This window comes from Papaver somniferum, chromosome 2 (genome assembly GCF_003573695.1).
Source record: "Papaver somniferum cultivar HN1 chromosome 2, ASM357369v1, whole genome shotgun sequence".
Classification (NCBI taxonomy): domain Eukaryota; kingdom Viridiplantae; phylum Streptophyta; class Magnoliopsida; order Ranunculales; family Papaveraceae; genus Papaver; species Papaver somniferum.
In genome coordinates, this window is record NC_039359.1 from 128,313,385 (window position 1) to 128,330,647 (window position 17,263).

The 17,263-nt window shown below is 36.5% G+C and overlaps 1 protein-coding gene across 1 annotated transcript; it reads right to left on the reverse strand.

Annotated features, from left to right (window-relative positions):
- Positions 1–9,234: 9,234 nt before the first annotated feature.
- Positions 9,235–11,633, reverse strand: LOC113349088 (UPF0481 protein At3g47200-like). The gene is made up of 3 exons (XM_026593006.1): positions 11,289–11,633; positions 10,555–11,163; positions 9,235–10,471 (listed from the first exon to the last, which is right to left on the reverse strand). Exons 1-3 carry the CDS (start codon positions 11,430–11,432, stop codon positions 9,779–9,781), a joined length of 1,446 nt encoding a protein of 481 aa, XP_026448791.1. The 5' UTR covers positions 11,433–11,633; the 3' UTR covers positions 9,235–9,778.
- Positions 11,634–17,263: the final 5,630 nt, after the last annotated feature.

A 17,263-nucleotide genomic window follows, 5' to 3' on the forward strand; every position in this document is an offset into this window, starting at 1 on the left:
AACATTATCTGAATGGTGACAAATTTTTAGAAAGGAACAACTGGATTCTCTCAGATTTAATGAGAGACTCTTACTAGATATCAAATCCTTAAGAGTTTCAATTTCTGCAACAAGACCAGAATAGATCCGGATTTGTTCTTCCCCTCTTTTGAAGAGTAGCCAGTTTATCAGACCTTTCCTACGGTTGTTTTTGAAACCTGGTGAAGCGTCGGTTGAGACTTTATGGTCCATATAGACAGATCGCCACAAACACAGACTTTTGAGGTCTTTAAAAGTGTTTTCCTGCTCTGATACCAATTGAAAAAGCGGGGGTCTAACAACACCACCAAATATTTCGCTTAGCAATCTGTATGGACTAACTCCAAAATACTCTTCTAGAGAATCAACTAGACAGTCAGACTCAATCTAGATTAAAGTATCTCAAGGAGTTAATATCTCTCTCTTGATTTGATCTTTACTCAAGCTAAAAACAATAGCGAGTCTTTATCAAATACAAGAAATAACTTGGACGGTACCAAAGACCAATATCCAAGGATCAATCAATATCAATCAACAACCAAAGGTTGGATTCCCAATTGATGATCTTAACGCACAACCTGTATTATTTCAATTATATAAAAAAATATAAAGCAGAAAAGAAATAACACAAACACCAGAAGTTTTGTTAACGAGGAAACCGCAAATGCAGAAAAACCCCGGGACCTAGTCCAGATTGAATACACAATGTATTAAGCCGCTACAGACACTAGCCTACTATAAGCTAACTTCGAACTGGACTATAGTTGAACCCCAATCAGTCTCCCACCGATTTAAGGTACAGTTCTACTCCTACGCCTCTGATCCCAGCAGGATACTGCGCACTTGATTCCCTTAGTTGATCTCACCCACAACTAAGAGTTGTTGCAACCCAAAATCGCAGACTTGATAATAAACAAATCTGTCTCACACAGAAAAGTCTATCAAAGGATAAATTTGTCTCCCACGGAAAAACCCTAGGTTTTTGTTCCGTCTTAAGATATAAAATCAAGGTGAACAGGAACCAATTGATAATCCGGTCTTATATTCCCGAAGAACAACCTAGATTAATCAATGACCTCTCAACAATCCTTCTTGACTACACAAGCGGTTTGTCGAGGAATCACAAACAGTGAGACGAAGATGTTTGTGACTTCTTTATCTTGCCTATCGGAGAACTCTCACGATCTCAAGTAAATCAATAGATTGTACTCGTACGATAGAAGATGCAAGATCAGATCACACAACTACGATAAAAGTAGTATCGGTCTGGCTTCACAATCCCAATGAAGTCTTTAAGTCGTTAACCTGGTTTTAGAGAAGAAAACCAAAGGTTAAAGGAGAATCGACTCTAGCGAGCGCACTAGTATCACACAGACATGTGGGGATTAGTTTTGCACAATGCTAGATGTCTCCTTTATATATCCTTCAAATCAGGGTTTTGCCTTAGTTACAAAGCAATCCATATTCATCGTTAGATGAAAACCTGATTTAGATTCAAGCTAATATTTCTCAACTGTTAGATCGAAAATTTAGCTTGTCACACACACTTGGGTAGATGTTTTCTGGGTTTGTGAAAACCATGCCCAAACGTGTACGTGTATGTTGGTTCAACATAGTAACCCAAAAGGTTAACCATATGAGCAATTCATATTAACCTAGTTATTTCTTCACCATAACTAGTTCAACTGACTCAAATGAACTAGTTAGAGAGTTGTTCAATTGCTATGAGATATTATGTAACTACACAAGACACAATTGAAACAAAGATGATTCGATTCGATTGAATCAGCTCATGAACTTTATAGCCACGGTTTGCATAAAGCATTCCTTAGTAATTTAAGTTTCATGTTCAGAGCACATCTTTAGATCATAACCACTTAAGCTCACAAACAAGTTCGCGGACTTAAGGAAACCGGCAGAGTTTTCCAAACTCAGCAGAAAATCTCGGCAAAGAGACTTCCGCCAGTTCGTGGACTAGGTTCGCTGACTTGAACTTCACGAACGAATTTGGAATCCCAGCAGAAATTCTCGGTACAAGAACTTCCGACAGTTCGCGAAATGAGTTCGCAAACTGGGTTCGCGGACTTGGCAAAGCCAATTCCTCCGGTTTCTCTCAATCAACAAAGTTCGAAAACTTCGAATTAAGGAATACATGGTTATGTAACCTAAACTCTCATTCCAATCATTGAGACATTCTCAGAGGACGTTATATAGACGTTATTCACAGACCGTTTCACGTCAGAGAAATTATCAAAGTAATTGAAACTTTTCATGACCTTCGTCACTAGGTGAAGATAAACTTGCTCAAAGCGAAATGTTTTACCAACACACGATTTCGAGAAAAAAATAAGTAGTGAATACTCAGCTCGAAATGTCAAATGTGTATGATCCAGTCTATATAGCGTACGACTTTTTGTCTCATAAGAAGTAGGAGATAGAATAGATAGACTTTTGAGTGATAGATAAGTTCAAGTCTCCACATACCTTTTTGTTGATGAAGTTCCACGGTTCCTTGAGTAGATCTTCATCGTTGTATGATGAATCGCCATGAAGTCCTTGAGCTCAACTACACTTTTCTATCCTAGTCCGAGACTTAGTTATAATAGACTAGAAATAAAGACTCATAGTTTTGATCACTAACATTGACAAACATGCTTGATATAACAGCGCATGTGAGGTCGACCGAGCTATGCTCTAACACATTTGCTATTTCGAGCCGAGTTTATCTCGCCTATCTATTTCTCGAAATATGTGTTGGTAAGCTTTCGCTTTAGCCGAATTCATATTTACCTAGTGACGAAAGTCATCTTATGTTCCAATCACTTTGAAAATTTCTCTGACGAAAAATGGTATGTGAATAACGGCTATATCCGTCCTCTGCGAATGTTTCAATGATTGAAATGAGAGTTTAGATTACATAATCATTGGTAGGATATAAGGATTGTCGTGGAAACACATATATGTATGAGTCATTATTCCTTGAACCAAAGTTTGCGAACTTTGTTGATCAAGAGAAATGGAAGTGGCGTGAGCCAAGTCCGCGAACTGGCGGAAGTTCTCGACCCGAGAATTTCTGCTGGAGTTTGTGAACTCCTTCCATGAGCTTAAGTCCGCGAACCCAGTCCGCGAACTTGAGCAGGTTATATCTAAACCGGTTGTTCTTGAACTCATGTTTATTTAAACTAAGGAATGCTTTTGCAAACCGTGGCTATAAAGTTCATGAACCGATTCGAGTGAATCAAACCGTTTTTGCTTCGATTGTGTCTTGTGTAGTTACATAAGATCTAAGCAATTGAACAACTCTCTAACTGGTTCATTTGAGTCATTTGAACTAGTTATGGTGAAAAAGAATATGATTGATATGAAAGTAAGCATATGGCTAACCATTTGGTTGACTTGTTGAACCAACAAATGTTAATATTTGGGTACGGTTCATAAACCCAAAATTGGACATTTCATTTGTGTGTGAAAAGCTAAGTTTTCGATCTAACGGTTGAGAAATATTAGCTTGAATCTAATCAGGTTTTCATCTAACGGTGAATATTGAATGCTTTGTTACTAAGCTAACATTGATTGCAAACCCTGATTGGAAAGACTATATAAGGGAGAACTCTAGCAACTGAAAAACCTAATCCCCACACCTTACGTGTGATACTAGTTGCATAGATAGAGTCGATTCTCCTTTAACCTTTGGTTTCTTCTTCTAAACCAGGTTAACGACTTAAAGACTTCATTGGGATTGTGAAACCAGACCGATACTACTTTTATCTTAGTTGTGTGATCTGATCTTGTTGTTTCTATCGCACGAGTACAATTGAAATAATTGGTTTGAGATTTTGTATCTCCGATAGGAAAGATAAAAAGTAATCACAAACAAACTTTTTCTCATCGTTTGTGATTCCGCAATATCTTTTTTCGCTGCATCGATTAAGATTATTATGAGGTGATTGATAATACTAAGATGTTCTTCGGGAATATAAGTCTTGTATTATTGATTGGTTTTTTTTCACCTTGATTTATCAAAGGACGGAACAAAACTCGTAGGTATATTCGTGGGAGACGGATTTATCTATTATCGTAGACTTTTCTGTGTGATACAGATTTGTTTATTAAAGTCTTCGACTTTGGGTCGTAGCAACTCTTAGTTGTGGGTGAGATCAGCTAAGGGAATCAAGTGTGCAGTATCCTGCTGGGATCAGAGGCGTAGGAGCATAACTGTACCTTGGATCAGTGTGAGATTGATTGGGGTTCAACTACAGTCCAGACCGAAGTTAGTTTGGAGTAGGCTAGTGTCTGTAGCGGCTTAATACAGTGTGTGTTCAATCTGGACTACGTCCCGGGGTTTTTCTGCATTTGCGGTTTTCTCGTTAACAAAATTATGTTGTCTGTGTTATTTCTATTCCGCATTATATTTGTTTATATAATTGAAATATCACAGGTTGTGCGTTGTTCAATCAATTAGAATATCCGACCTTTTGGTTGTTGATTTAAATTGATTGACACTTGGATATTGGTCTTTGGTACCATCCAATTTTATCTCTCTTGTAGTTAATCGAGACTCGCAGTTTGCTTGAGTAAGATTTAAATCGAGAGATAGAGATATAAACTCTTTGATATACTTTTCTATTGATTGAGTCTGACTGTGTAGTTGATTCTCATAAAAGTATATTGGAGTTTGTCCATACAGAATGCCATGCGAAATATTGAGTGTGGTTGTTAGACCCCCGCTTTTTCAATATGAGCTTAATGTCAAATATCATTTTCAGTTGAGATTATTAGTCCCACATTGTTGGGTTATCTAAGATCCTGCGGTTTTTAATCTCTTAGGGCCTCTCCACTCATTGTCAATTGGTTTTGAGTTGAATGCCCATATTCTAACATGGTATCAGAGCACGTTATTTGCGACGAGTCATTAGACCGCACCTTTACTCCGCGTCACCCGATTTAATTGTCCACGTGTTAGACCCAACGAGGCTATATGTGAGGGGGCGTGTTGAGATTATTAGTCCCACATTGTTGGGTTATCTAAGATCCTGCGGTCTATAATCTTTTAGGGCCTCTCCACTTATTGCCAATTGATTTTGAATTGGATGCCCATATTCTAACATTTTCTTTCAAGAATGAGGAGTGCACGATCTCGAGTTTTCCAAAAGAAAATTAGTACAAGAATTTTATGACGACGCTGAAGGAAAGAAAAAAATGATTTTAGTACAAAAATTAACGCCGAAGGGAAAACACTTATAGGCTATAGTAAACTATAGTATATAATAACAAGCCTTCCCCAAGACGAGCCAGTTTTGACTGAAACTTCTTACCGTAAATATCAGTAGAAGGAACTGTTTTGGACATGATTATAGCAAATCTTGCTGCTTATGTAGCCATGGTTACGATGGGAATTTATAATGGGTTAGGCTAACCCCTATGGGCTAGTTTGAACTGTTAGATTGGCCAAAAAGTGTTGCAAATCATGAAAAAAGTGTGGGAAAAAAATTAACACTGATAGTTGATAGTTTTCTTTTCTACCATTTGCTCGCATTCCAACTATCAGCGAGATTGAAACGCTGAATAGTGCGACGCTCAAAAAATGACTTTAGGCCGAACAATTCAGCGCTAGGGAGAATATTCTTGCGCATCAGCGCCCAATGGAAACGCGCTGGCCAATTCACCAAAAAGAAAAAATAGCCAACATTAAGGCTTTTCCATGAACTAATGATTGGAATGAGTGGCCCTAACGTATCAAAAGTGTGGAGGGAGCACGTGGAAGAGAGATAAAGCGTGTGGAGTTGAATTGATTTAACATATCACATGGAAAGAGAAGAAAAAATTTTCAAGCGTCGTTTGGTTCAACTTTCTTAACCGGTCAAACGCTGTTTGGTTCAGCGTGCGGCGCTATTTCATTCGGTGATTATCTGTTAGATTAGCTATCCCATAGGACTTAGGAGTATGCCCATGCTGATATGGATGACCAATCTAACAACTAGATATCTAGCTCACATGACTTAGCCTTAGGAAACGAGAATTTTGTTGAATTAGAGTTTACATAGAAGATATGCAGGGAAGGAGCCATAAAGGGGACAAAACAACATCAATAAACCCATTTCTTAGAGTACATGTTTGACACCTGCAATGTGTTCGACGAAATTCCAACAGGTAGAGTGTTGGGTAGTGTTGTTTTGATGATAATTTGGTGCTTTACTGATAGATCACAATTTTGGAACAATGAAAATTCATTAATCATCACCATTCATCCACTCTTTCAACAGCTGTAACAGTGTAACATCCACTTTTCAACAGCTACAACTTTATTTCAATGGCAAAACACTCTATCTTCTTCACTGTACTCTAACTTTGTCCATCTCTCATTCCAACGCAAACCCAACATCCCTAATCACTCTAGGACTCTCAAAGCTCCAGAAACATGCAACAATTTTTGAAAGCCACTACCAACATCAGCAACAACAGTTCAAATTCAGTTTTATTCAAATTGGGAAATTGAAAGTGAAATTGGTGATGAGATTGGAACTACTAATATGGTGTAACGTGTAATTCATTGTGTTATGAACTACTGATATGCTGGATTTGATCAGGATTCGAGAGAATATCTTGCTAGGAATTTCTGTGTACTCTAAACGAATGTGAATAAGATGAACGGGTGAGAAGAAACATGATAGAAATTATTAAAGAAAAAGAGAGGATATTTTGGGTATTTTGAGTAACACGTGTTTGGTATTGTCACGTGTAAATTTCTGTTGACTCAGCTAACCGAGCAATGGATGGAAAAAGTGACGGGAGGAAACACTAATTTTGATCTATTTGGGGAAGAAATGCTAATTAGAAATCTTAGGAGGGGAGGAAACTCAAAATAACCCTTCTTTATATAATGGAATAATACAACTTAAAAAAGATGAACTTCCCGATGTGGGACTAAAAAGCTTATATAGTCTTTTAAAACAACTAAAAAATGGAAACTCCACGATGTGGGACTAATAAGTTTTTTCATTCACAAAAAAAAAACAATAAATTATATTTTTTATTAAAACCTTAAAAATCATATTTGATTAATCGTTTTCCAACATTGTTATCCCGGGACTTGGAGTTGGATTTTGGGGTTTGTTTCTTGCTTTGCATCTAAGAAAAGAGAAATGGTGGTTCCATATTGGAAATTTCTTGATTCTGTCGCGGTTGAGTTTATCAGTTATATTCAGAATTACACTAATTGGTGGTTTCCCTATTGGAGATTTGTCGGTAATGAGATAATTAATGTAATTCAATCAATCAAAAGAAGATAAATAATGTTATTTGAATGAACTAGGTGGATGCATATTGTAATTCATCTTGAACTAGACTACCATATTTTAGCTCTACCTGCCGTTTGTTCATACTTCTAGTATCAAGTACGCATTCTTAAAAATGCTAAATCAGGAGAAAGAGGGGGATTGAGATTTTGGTATAGATTAATGTTGTAATTTGTAACTTAGTACTAGCCAGATGAAATGAATGCCATGAATTGGAAAAATGATTTCCACAACTGCAATTCCAGAAAATGGATGTTCGTAGAGCAAATCCGGAGATTTATGCTGCTCTTCTAAACAATATGGGTTTTCTATCAAGCTTATTATAGGGGCGGCATGATTTATTAGAGGGTCGGCATTCTAATAGGACAAAAAGGATCATTACATGATCATTCAAGGTGTCCCTTATCAAAAAAAACTGGAAATGACAAATTAACCCTCATTATTGATAACCTAGTTTAGTGATGATAATCAAGTTTAGTGTTAATGATTAATTTCACTTATATTAACTCAAAATCAAAACAAAATCAGATTTTTAGAGTTAAAAAAAAAAGTTCAAAGGAGAAAAAAGAAAAACTTTTGTGATATTTGTGAAACCCTAGATTTTGGTTCACTCAACCAAAATGCGTGATTCCAGTGACTCGGTATACTTCTAAATCAGTTCCCATTAGCTTTTTCTCGCTCAAAATTATCTAAAGTACGTAACGAAATCAAAACTTTTAAATTTTCAGAAGAACTTACGGTTGCAATTTTGCTCGTGACCAACCGTAACTCTTAGTTACGGTTCGTAAGTTATCGAATACCAACCGTAACTGGTTAAATTTGGGGAAGATCCAATCGTAAAACCAGTTACGGTTAGTAATTAAATTTGGACAACAACCGTAACTAAATTACGGTTGGTAACTAATGAATCGAGACCAACCGTAACTACCCTACGGTTGGTGTGTCAACTTAACTTTTGAACCGTAAATCATTATTTGATAAATTCTTAAGACACAGGATTATTTACGGTTGGTATGGTTGTTTGAGTAACAAACCGTAACTCAATTACGGTTGATAAATATGATGCAAATACAAACCGTAACTGAACATATTTCTCAAACTAAGAACTTACGGTTGGTATTTGATTTAAAACCAACCGTAGCATCAACCCAATCTACAGTCACGGTTCGTATTTGAGTTATTACCAACCGTAACTCACATGCAACCAGAAATTTCAATTTCAATTTTCATACAAAATCCTAATTTTTGATACAAAATTAACTTAAATCCAACATGATAAACTAAACCCTAACTGGGTTTTTCCAAACATTTTTCAAATCGTCGATTAATCGAAGACGATGAAATTTTCAGTTTCAATGGAGGTTACGGTTGATGGAGGAGAAGAGAAGATGAAGAAGAAGATGAAAAAAACTGATTTGATTTTTTCTGATTCATTAGGTTTTAAAAAATTTGATTTGATTTTGATTGATTTAAGGTGAAAAGGGTAACCTAGTCAATTTACATCCCCTTTAAGACATGTCCTAACCAACTAAAGGGACATTACTATCACAATGTCGCCCCTTTAATAAACTATGCCGCCCCTATAATAAGCTTTTTTTTCTATATCTGCACCATATGTCTCCAAAATCCTTGGGTGAAGATTGCACGGCGAGTGTCTCGAGAACACTATACCATATGCTTCTGCAGTATGTACTACCGAAACCTCAGAGCGTCAAAGCGATATTTTGGGGTTGCAAGTGTCTTTATAAGATAAAACGGCTGGGGTTGAGCGCTTAGAAAAATGTCTTAGTGGTGCATCACACATTCAAATTTGTTTCCCGTTAGTTTAATCTATGGTCTGTTTGCAGGTGTTTAAACTCATGCCGCGAAGCTAGAGGTGGAATTGTCAAAGTGCCAGAATAAGGATGCCAACACTCAGAAATCCGTCTGAATTCATATCTGAAATGTCAAATCTTGCCCCAAAATATATCGGATTCACAAAGAAGATTTACAGATTAACTATCTCCTCCCATTGACATGACATTTGAGAGATGGAATAGGGATTAAAAATATCGCCTCAAAGAACACCAAAGAATAAAAGTATGCTATACAATCATCATTAAAGTTCTTCGAAAGATTTCTTCCTCCCATCATGAATTCTCAAATTTCTTCATTCCAAGCCTCCCACATCACCACATAAGAGATTAGAATGCACCCTTCATGGCTGGCCTTATTCAGACCTCTAGTGTTCCACGCTTCCAGTTGCAAAGCTATTGACTCCGCACTCACCGACTTAACCTCTCAATGCATTTACAAATAAAGACCAAATCTTGAAAGTTTACTTACAATGAAGGTGTGATTTCGTTTCTACTTCAGCTTCGCACAAAGAGCACACCTTATGGTTTAGCTGAATTCCTCTATAGCGCAGCATTGCACCGAGTAGGAATTGATTCTTGGAGAAGAATGCAAACCCATCTTTATCATTCTTAATTACTTGATTTGTAGGAGATCACCGTGTAGTAAGTCTGGACCACGGTTAAGGCCATAAGAATAGCTGCTGCGACTAGCGAGATAATAGTCCATGGATTACTAAAATAATTCTCATACAGATTTGTAATCCAAATCCTGCACATTCTCCAAACCATAACAGTCCCTTGATTGCAGTACTCATTCATATCTTGCAGAGCTACAATAGGTTCCGAATCGACATTGAACATTCCTATATCTTTTGTAAACACTTGAATCGATTTAAGAACAGCCGTTTCGTCCAGCGGACCGACTATGATCCCTTGGTATCTAAGCAATTTAACATCCTTAACCGATTTGACAAGAGTTTTGATAAGGTAAATGAAAGAATGAAATTTCAAATCTTTGCTCACCCAAACCTCGAATGCTCTCATGTTGAGAAATGGGTTCTGATGGTCATCATGAATCATGATGGGAGGAAGGAGGAGAACTGCTTGTTTGTAGTCGAACCTGATACTCCTGTATCCACTAACCTTTTTGAATCGAATGCCAAATTGGTAGTAAAGCTCGGACGCTGAGAACCCAGTCGGCAATTTCATTCCTATTTCCAAATCTGGCGCCTCAAGTACCCTCTCCGCATAACGGTCTAGAATGTGCCGGCGAGGACCTTCATTGTGGCACAACATCATATGAGATATAGTCTCATGCGCATCCTGCATTTCCAGAAGTACAACTAATCTCATTTTCAAGCCACATCAAAAGATTAAAAGTTTGTTTTGAGCAAGTTGGTCCTCACCTCTTGTGGGCGCGCGACAGACAACAACGTGGTAAGAACAAGATACGGCAATTGGTTCTCCACTGTCAGCAAGTCTTTGATCGCAGAATCATAGTTCACCGTCTTCCCATGAAAGCTAAACATCGGATCACTACGAGCGTAATCATCAATAGAAACCTTAGTCCCAACAGCCAAGAACTCAAGAAGAAAGCACCCATCAACAATCATGAGCTCAATAAACTTCTTGTCATCATCAATCCATTCTTTGTCCAGTTGGGCGTACGACGACTTAAGTTCATCGACAACTTTCATCAGCTCATTGATATACGTTTCGAGCGGAACGCCGGATCTCTTGATGAAATGAACCAGTGCTCTCTTCTTGTGAATTTCCATTTTGATCAAGTGTGGTTTACCATTGTGATATGGACCAATTGACACCACCTGCGGCTCATAAGCTTTCACATTTCCCATTTTGAGTGATGAAGGTAGCTTGAAAATTGGTTGTTGCTTGTTCTGTATTATGACCTCCAATTCTTTGTATGGATCTTCTTCTTCTAAGTTTATGTCGAGTATTGATGACCATGATGCTTCCTCAGTCTCTTCTTCCTCTTTTCTCTTTTTACTCACCACCTGAAACACAATTTTAGAATCTACCCATCATTTAAATGACAATTGAGGAAAGAATAAATCAGAAAAAACAGAATCTTAAGCAAAGATTTTTACTATAAATAGAGAAGAAAATAATTCAGTTGTACCTTTTTGGGTTCTTCTTTGAGTTGAAGCTGAGTTTTCTCTTTTTCCCTGAGAGTACTCAAAAGTTTCTCCAAATCATGCAATTTCTTGTTTAGCAAAGACTCTTTATTCTTTCTGCTGCTAAATCTTCTTACAGAGAAACCCATTTCTTAGACAGAGAGATGAGCAGAAAATTATGTGCAAGTTACAAGTTGGGCACCATTAATGGATGGGTTTTGAAAGGCAGGTAAGAATAAGACAGTTACTGACTAGATGATTATTTTTCTTCTTTTGTATATAAATATAAATATATGAAAATTAATTTATATAATGCTGAGCATATGATTATTAATATATTATCATCATCATGCTTAAACTGGTACAGTAGTACTGTATTGATAATGCAAAAGAAATTCTTTAAACTTGAGGACAAGATTTCATAGGAACATTTGAGATATGTGGCTTTTTGTAAATGGCCCTACAAATAATCAACTTGACACTAGACAGCAGGCATTATTATTTGTGTTCTGGATTTGGAAAACTTTAGTATTAAGATTTAAGAAGCTGTAAAAATGATGCTCCAGAGTCCAGACAGACAGCTTTTACTCCGTGGATCATGGATCAACACCACGAAAATCATGTTGCCGTGGCCTGGCCTGGACCACACTCCTGACTTGGCTAGTGGATGACCGTGAAAAAAATTGTCCAGTTACACAGTCACAAATTAAAGCACAGGGGTGTGAGAGTTGACTGCACAAAAAAGGGGCAAGTTGCCAAGTTGAATCCCAACCCTGACTCAGCAACAGTGTCTAAAAATGGCTTATGGTGGATCCCAATCCTGACTTGGCAGGTTGCCAAGTTGAAGTGTTGAACTACTATCTTCTGCCATCTCTGCTTTAATTCTCTTTTTTTCTTCACCTAAATCATTTTGGTAACACCATAAACAAGAGTTTTAAGCTTCAGTGATGATTTCCTTGCTGATGCATAATTCTCCTACAAAACCAAAGACAGTGTAAGCAAGGTGTAGTAAGATTAGCAAATGTGATTAAGATTGACTGCGTGATAATAATCAGGGAAAGCAGTGAGACCTGTAGCAACAGCGATATACAGAAGACATAAGTTTTCACTTTGTCCTTTTTACTTTTACATCCACCGACCTTTTGCAGTTACATGATCTTCTTTTTTTTTTTGCAGTTACATGATGTATGAGATCTAATCAAATAACTACAGTGAAAGAAAATAACCCCACCGCAATCTTGCAATATAAAGATTTTTTTTTTTCTCTTTCCAAAATCTTTCTATTCTCTTTCCAAAAATTATTTAAAAGTTTTTTCTTTTTAAAGCTGACGTCCAATTGTTTCGGGAAGTGTAGAGTGAGATAGTCATGGGCAGAGTAGGATATGGGTTCGTAGGTTACTCGTAACATTACGATTCAGACAACAATAATAACAATCTAAAAACAACATATTTTGTAAAATCTCAAATTCATAAATTCCTTATAAAACGTGTTGAGATTATTAGTCTCATATTTGTTTGGATTATCTAAAACTGAGTCTCGTGGAGACAAAGAGTGAGATGAAAGTGAAAGAAAACCGTGGTGTAAAATAAAATCCTCTTTCTCTCATTGAAAGTAGGAAACGTTGAAAGGGATTTTAGTCAGGAGCGAGGAAAGGATCCTCGCCAAGAAAAAGAGAAAACATTCTCGTTCCTTTATTTTTTTTCACTTTTATAATAAACAAAATCTAAAAATGACTCATTTCATACACTAAAAATGTTAAAATTTATAATAAAGATATTTAAAAATAGTAAAACTCTTTAAAAAGGAATATATTTTAGGCGAGGAAACAATCCTCGCCCCTTCCTATTCCCCCCTCTCCACTACTAGACTTAGACATTCCCCGGATCTACGTGGCATCACTGTGCAAATCACTACTTTCCTTTTCCATTAGACTCAGTCTAAGATCCTGCGATTTATAATTCTTAGGGCTACTCCACTCATCGCCAATTGGATTTGAGTTGGGTGCCCACATTCTAACATGGTATCAGAGCAGGCTATTTGTGTCGAATCATTTGACCGCACCTTTACTCTGCGTCACCCGATTTATTGTTGTTCCACGTGTTAGACCCAACGAGATTATACGTGAGGAGGCGTGTTGAGATTATTAGTCCTACATTGTTTGGGTTATCTAAGATTCTGTGGTTTATAATCCTTAGGGTCACTCCACTTATCGCCAATTGGTTTGAGTTGGATGCCCACATTCTAACGAAACGGTCAAATAGACTATCACTTATCAGTACTCTTTCTACTTTTTAATTCCTTGAAAGGTAGTCAATATCAGTTGTATCGGCCGATATTATATGTTTTTATCGTGTATCGGAAAAAACCTTTACAATATCTAAAATTTCGGCGACACAAGGAGTGAACGATAAAAATACTCATATCAGTCGGGTTCACCGATATACTGATAATATCGGTAAGGATAATTTGGTAGAATAAATTATACATATCTCAAAATGTAAACAATACCCTTCCTCCTACTAATCTTCTTCTTTTGTACCCTTGAGAACTCAATCCATTCAGTAAAGAAATTTCCAACTATTTCATTTTTATTTTAATGAGTTTCTTATCCTTGAAACAAGTATGGTTCTTTATTGCTCATTCTCTTTGTTTTGAAGATTTACTAAATCAGATTCATTATTTTTGACGTTTTTATCTTCTACATCATTAATTCAGGTTAGTAGTCACGACGTGGTCATATGAAATAGAAGTAGTACGTATGGGATAAAAAGTGGAATGTGATTGAATTTGTACTGTGAAACTTTTGATCATGAGAATTAATGCATCATATGGCACCAAAATTTTTGATTTGAAACATTTATGACTATTAAAAATTCTAATCTTAATGATATATCACCGATAAAAAACGATATTATCTTTTGTATAGGTGTATCGGGCCCGACCGATACGATACCGATATACAATATTAACTACTTTGATTCCTCGTTATCTCATCATCTACTTCAATTTCCTTTTATTACCTTATAAATAGATAATGTGTCTGATCTGTGCAAAAGAGTGAAAATGATGTACGAACAAGAACAATCAAGAATATAATGAATGAAATAATAGAAATATTCAACTAAATCTTAACTCAATTACATAATCCAGAAAAGCGAAATACATAGGGATGATTGAAAATACGATTGACGATTACAAATCAATAGTCGCTAATCAATATAGAGGTTTTAAAGTTATAAAGAAATACCTTAGTCTCTCAAGAGTTTGGAGTTAATCTATGTGAATGTCAATTTTATGTCTCATGACTAAATGATCTGAAAAGCATTCAACAGCCTACTGGCTTAAGATCAGCAAGGGTGTGAGTTACGATTATTGCAAAGCAACCTCTCAAGATTATAATACTATTTGAACAATAACACCAACATCATGTAACATTATCTAATTCAGAACACGATCAAGATTAGTGAGCCATATTGAAGAATTTTTCTTTAAAATTACAGTCTAGCAATTTTGTCTTAAGTAGTCCCCTTGGACAGGTGGATCTTCCGCCTTAATCGCAGATCTTCTGGTTCTTCAGTTTAGTTTAGCTAATTACTACCTTGTAGATTTTTATTTAATTGCATGGTCAGAGTCATAATTGTAATATTATATAGTGATCTAGATTTTATTTTAAGTATAGATAATCCCTGGATAACTTTCATTGCTCCTACTTCGATTGAATCTCCATCTTACAAGCAGTGTAGCAGCGTCCAAGTCCAAGTTATCTTAAGTTTTTAATAAAGTCTGCAATCTATTGTAAGCTTATTCGTGGGTTCTAACACAAAGAAGCAAAAATTGTAATACTTTAATTCAGTAAATCTTTGTATTGCTCTGCAGTTCAGCATTTTTTTTTTTTTTTAGTTCTGTAAGTGCTATCCCATAAAGCACATTTTACTTGTCTTAGTTGTAAGTGTTATCTTATACAACACACTGTTTAGGTTAGTGATTTGTATTCAGTTCAATCTTAGGTGTTAGAGTCCTTGTTTGTCCTTCATATATTGACTGCAATAATGGTATTATTTCTGCTCTAGGTATCAGTTAGTGTTAGAGTCCTTGTTTGTACCAGCATGTATGACCCTCCTCACCCAGACACGAGAAAAAATCTAATATATGACTTCCCAGAAAAATTCGTCAATTACCAGCACATTTTGGGTCCTGATTGGTGATTTCTATAAAGTTATGAGTCAAGCAGAAAAAAAAAGGAGGCAGATAAGTAACATACATATAGTACACCACAATATCTAGATACAAATGCCTGAGTAACATCTCGAATCAGGTGCATTGAAACACACACCAACAACTAAGTTCCTCTGGACATTGCCGTGTCTTCCAAAAATACGGTTTTTATTGCTGAAAGCAATCAACGAAAACATGTCGATCATCAATACCTAAACCTTATCCACTACACCAATTCCAACATCTGCCCATTCACATTATGTTCCTTTCTTATGTTGTTGTAGATTCATGGCCAACCGATCCATTTTTAATTGATAAATCTTGGAGTATCACATTCCGCCCTGTAGTAACTCTTTAATAGTTTAATAAATTCCATGCTTAAAAAGAAAATCACTTAAACGGTTAAAACCCTGGCTATTCTCTCCCGGTCAAAATACTACTCTCCACCAAGTAAGAATCCTTCCATTCAACCTTGTTAATAGGGGTGTCAAATTGCTTAGGGGTGTACAATGCAAGGTTTGAGGATGTTTTGTCCTGTACCAATATTGGTACACTCCCAAACAATTTGGTACCCTTATTAGCAGCCATGGTTTTTTTTTGTTTGCCCCTCTATACGATCCTTGCTCCACCACCAAAGCAAAAGTGACAATGATGAACTGACATACATCACCACGATTTTTGCGTTATTCTTACTAAAGTAATAAGTAGGTGCAAGTTTTAACATATGGACAAGATTTCATGTGAATACAGTAAGCTTAAGGCTTAAGGCTTCGTGACCCGCCAACTTCTAACTTGATAAGCATTAAGCGTTCACATGGAAGGAAAGTGACTAAAGAAGTTGGAACGAAATTTCTCCTGGGACGAAAGTGACAATCGAAGAACAGATAGAAAATATCATTTTCAAGAAAATGTCTGTAATAGTTCGAGACTTCAAGTAATTGTGGTGGAGACGTGGAATATATGATATGAATGAGCATCCGTAACTATTAGAGTACGGATAAAGTTGAGAGTGTGAAACTTATAGCAAAGCCGTGGTATATACGTGGTATAGAAATATGGCATTGAAAGAAAATACTCCAGAGGACCGGAGGTTCATTATCCTTTACTTCTGGGTCTGGAGGACTTTTGATTTCAACGGCATGTCAACAAATTCAATTTGTTGCCTGGATCCCAAAATAATACGTACCACACACGTGTCGTCATATGAAACGAAATCTAAGTAGGGCATTGAAAAGCGATTCGAAAAGATTGAAATAGTGCTATAGAAAAGTCAGGAGTCAGGACCCAAGCATTTGTAGGTATTAGTAAACGAAAAAATCATGATCACTGTTTGATTTGATTTGCTGAGTACAAGAAAATCATAGTGATAATTGGATGGGCGTTTTATCATGCTTAAACTAGTAGTACCACTGTATTAATAATGCAACAAGCGGCTGCTAAAACCTTTGAACTTAAGGGCAAAATATCATAGGGACAATGAAACGTGTGGGTTTTGTAAGACCCTACAAACACAATCAACTTGACACTAGACAGCAGGCATTGAGCAGTAATGCAGTATTTGTGCGCTCATGAGTGACCTGTAAAAAAAATTTGGATCTAATTCTTGGTTGGTGTTGCTAGATTATAAAGTTTTGATTGGTCAAGAAGATAAAAAAAAATGCTGCTCCATAGTCCTAGACAGCTTTTATTTTCCGTTGATCATGGATCAACACCACAACCACAAAAACCATGTTGCCATGGACCACATCCTCTGACTTGGCTAAT

Coding starts and splice junctions, on each gene's coding strand:
- LOC113349088 (XM_026593006.1), bottom strand. CDS start 11,432: ATGGGTTTCTCTGTAAGAAGATTTAGCAGCAGAAAGAATAAAGAGTCT. Junction 11,164..11,288: donor TCAAAGAAGAACCCAAAAAG/GTACAACTGAAT, acceptor ATTGTGTTTCAG/GTGGTGAGTAAAAAGAGAAA. Junction 10,472..10,554: donor CTGTCGCGCGCCCACAAGAG/GTGAGGACCAAC, acceptor CTGGAAATGCAG/GATGCGCATGAGACTATATC.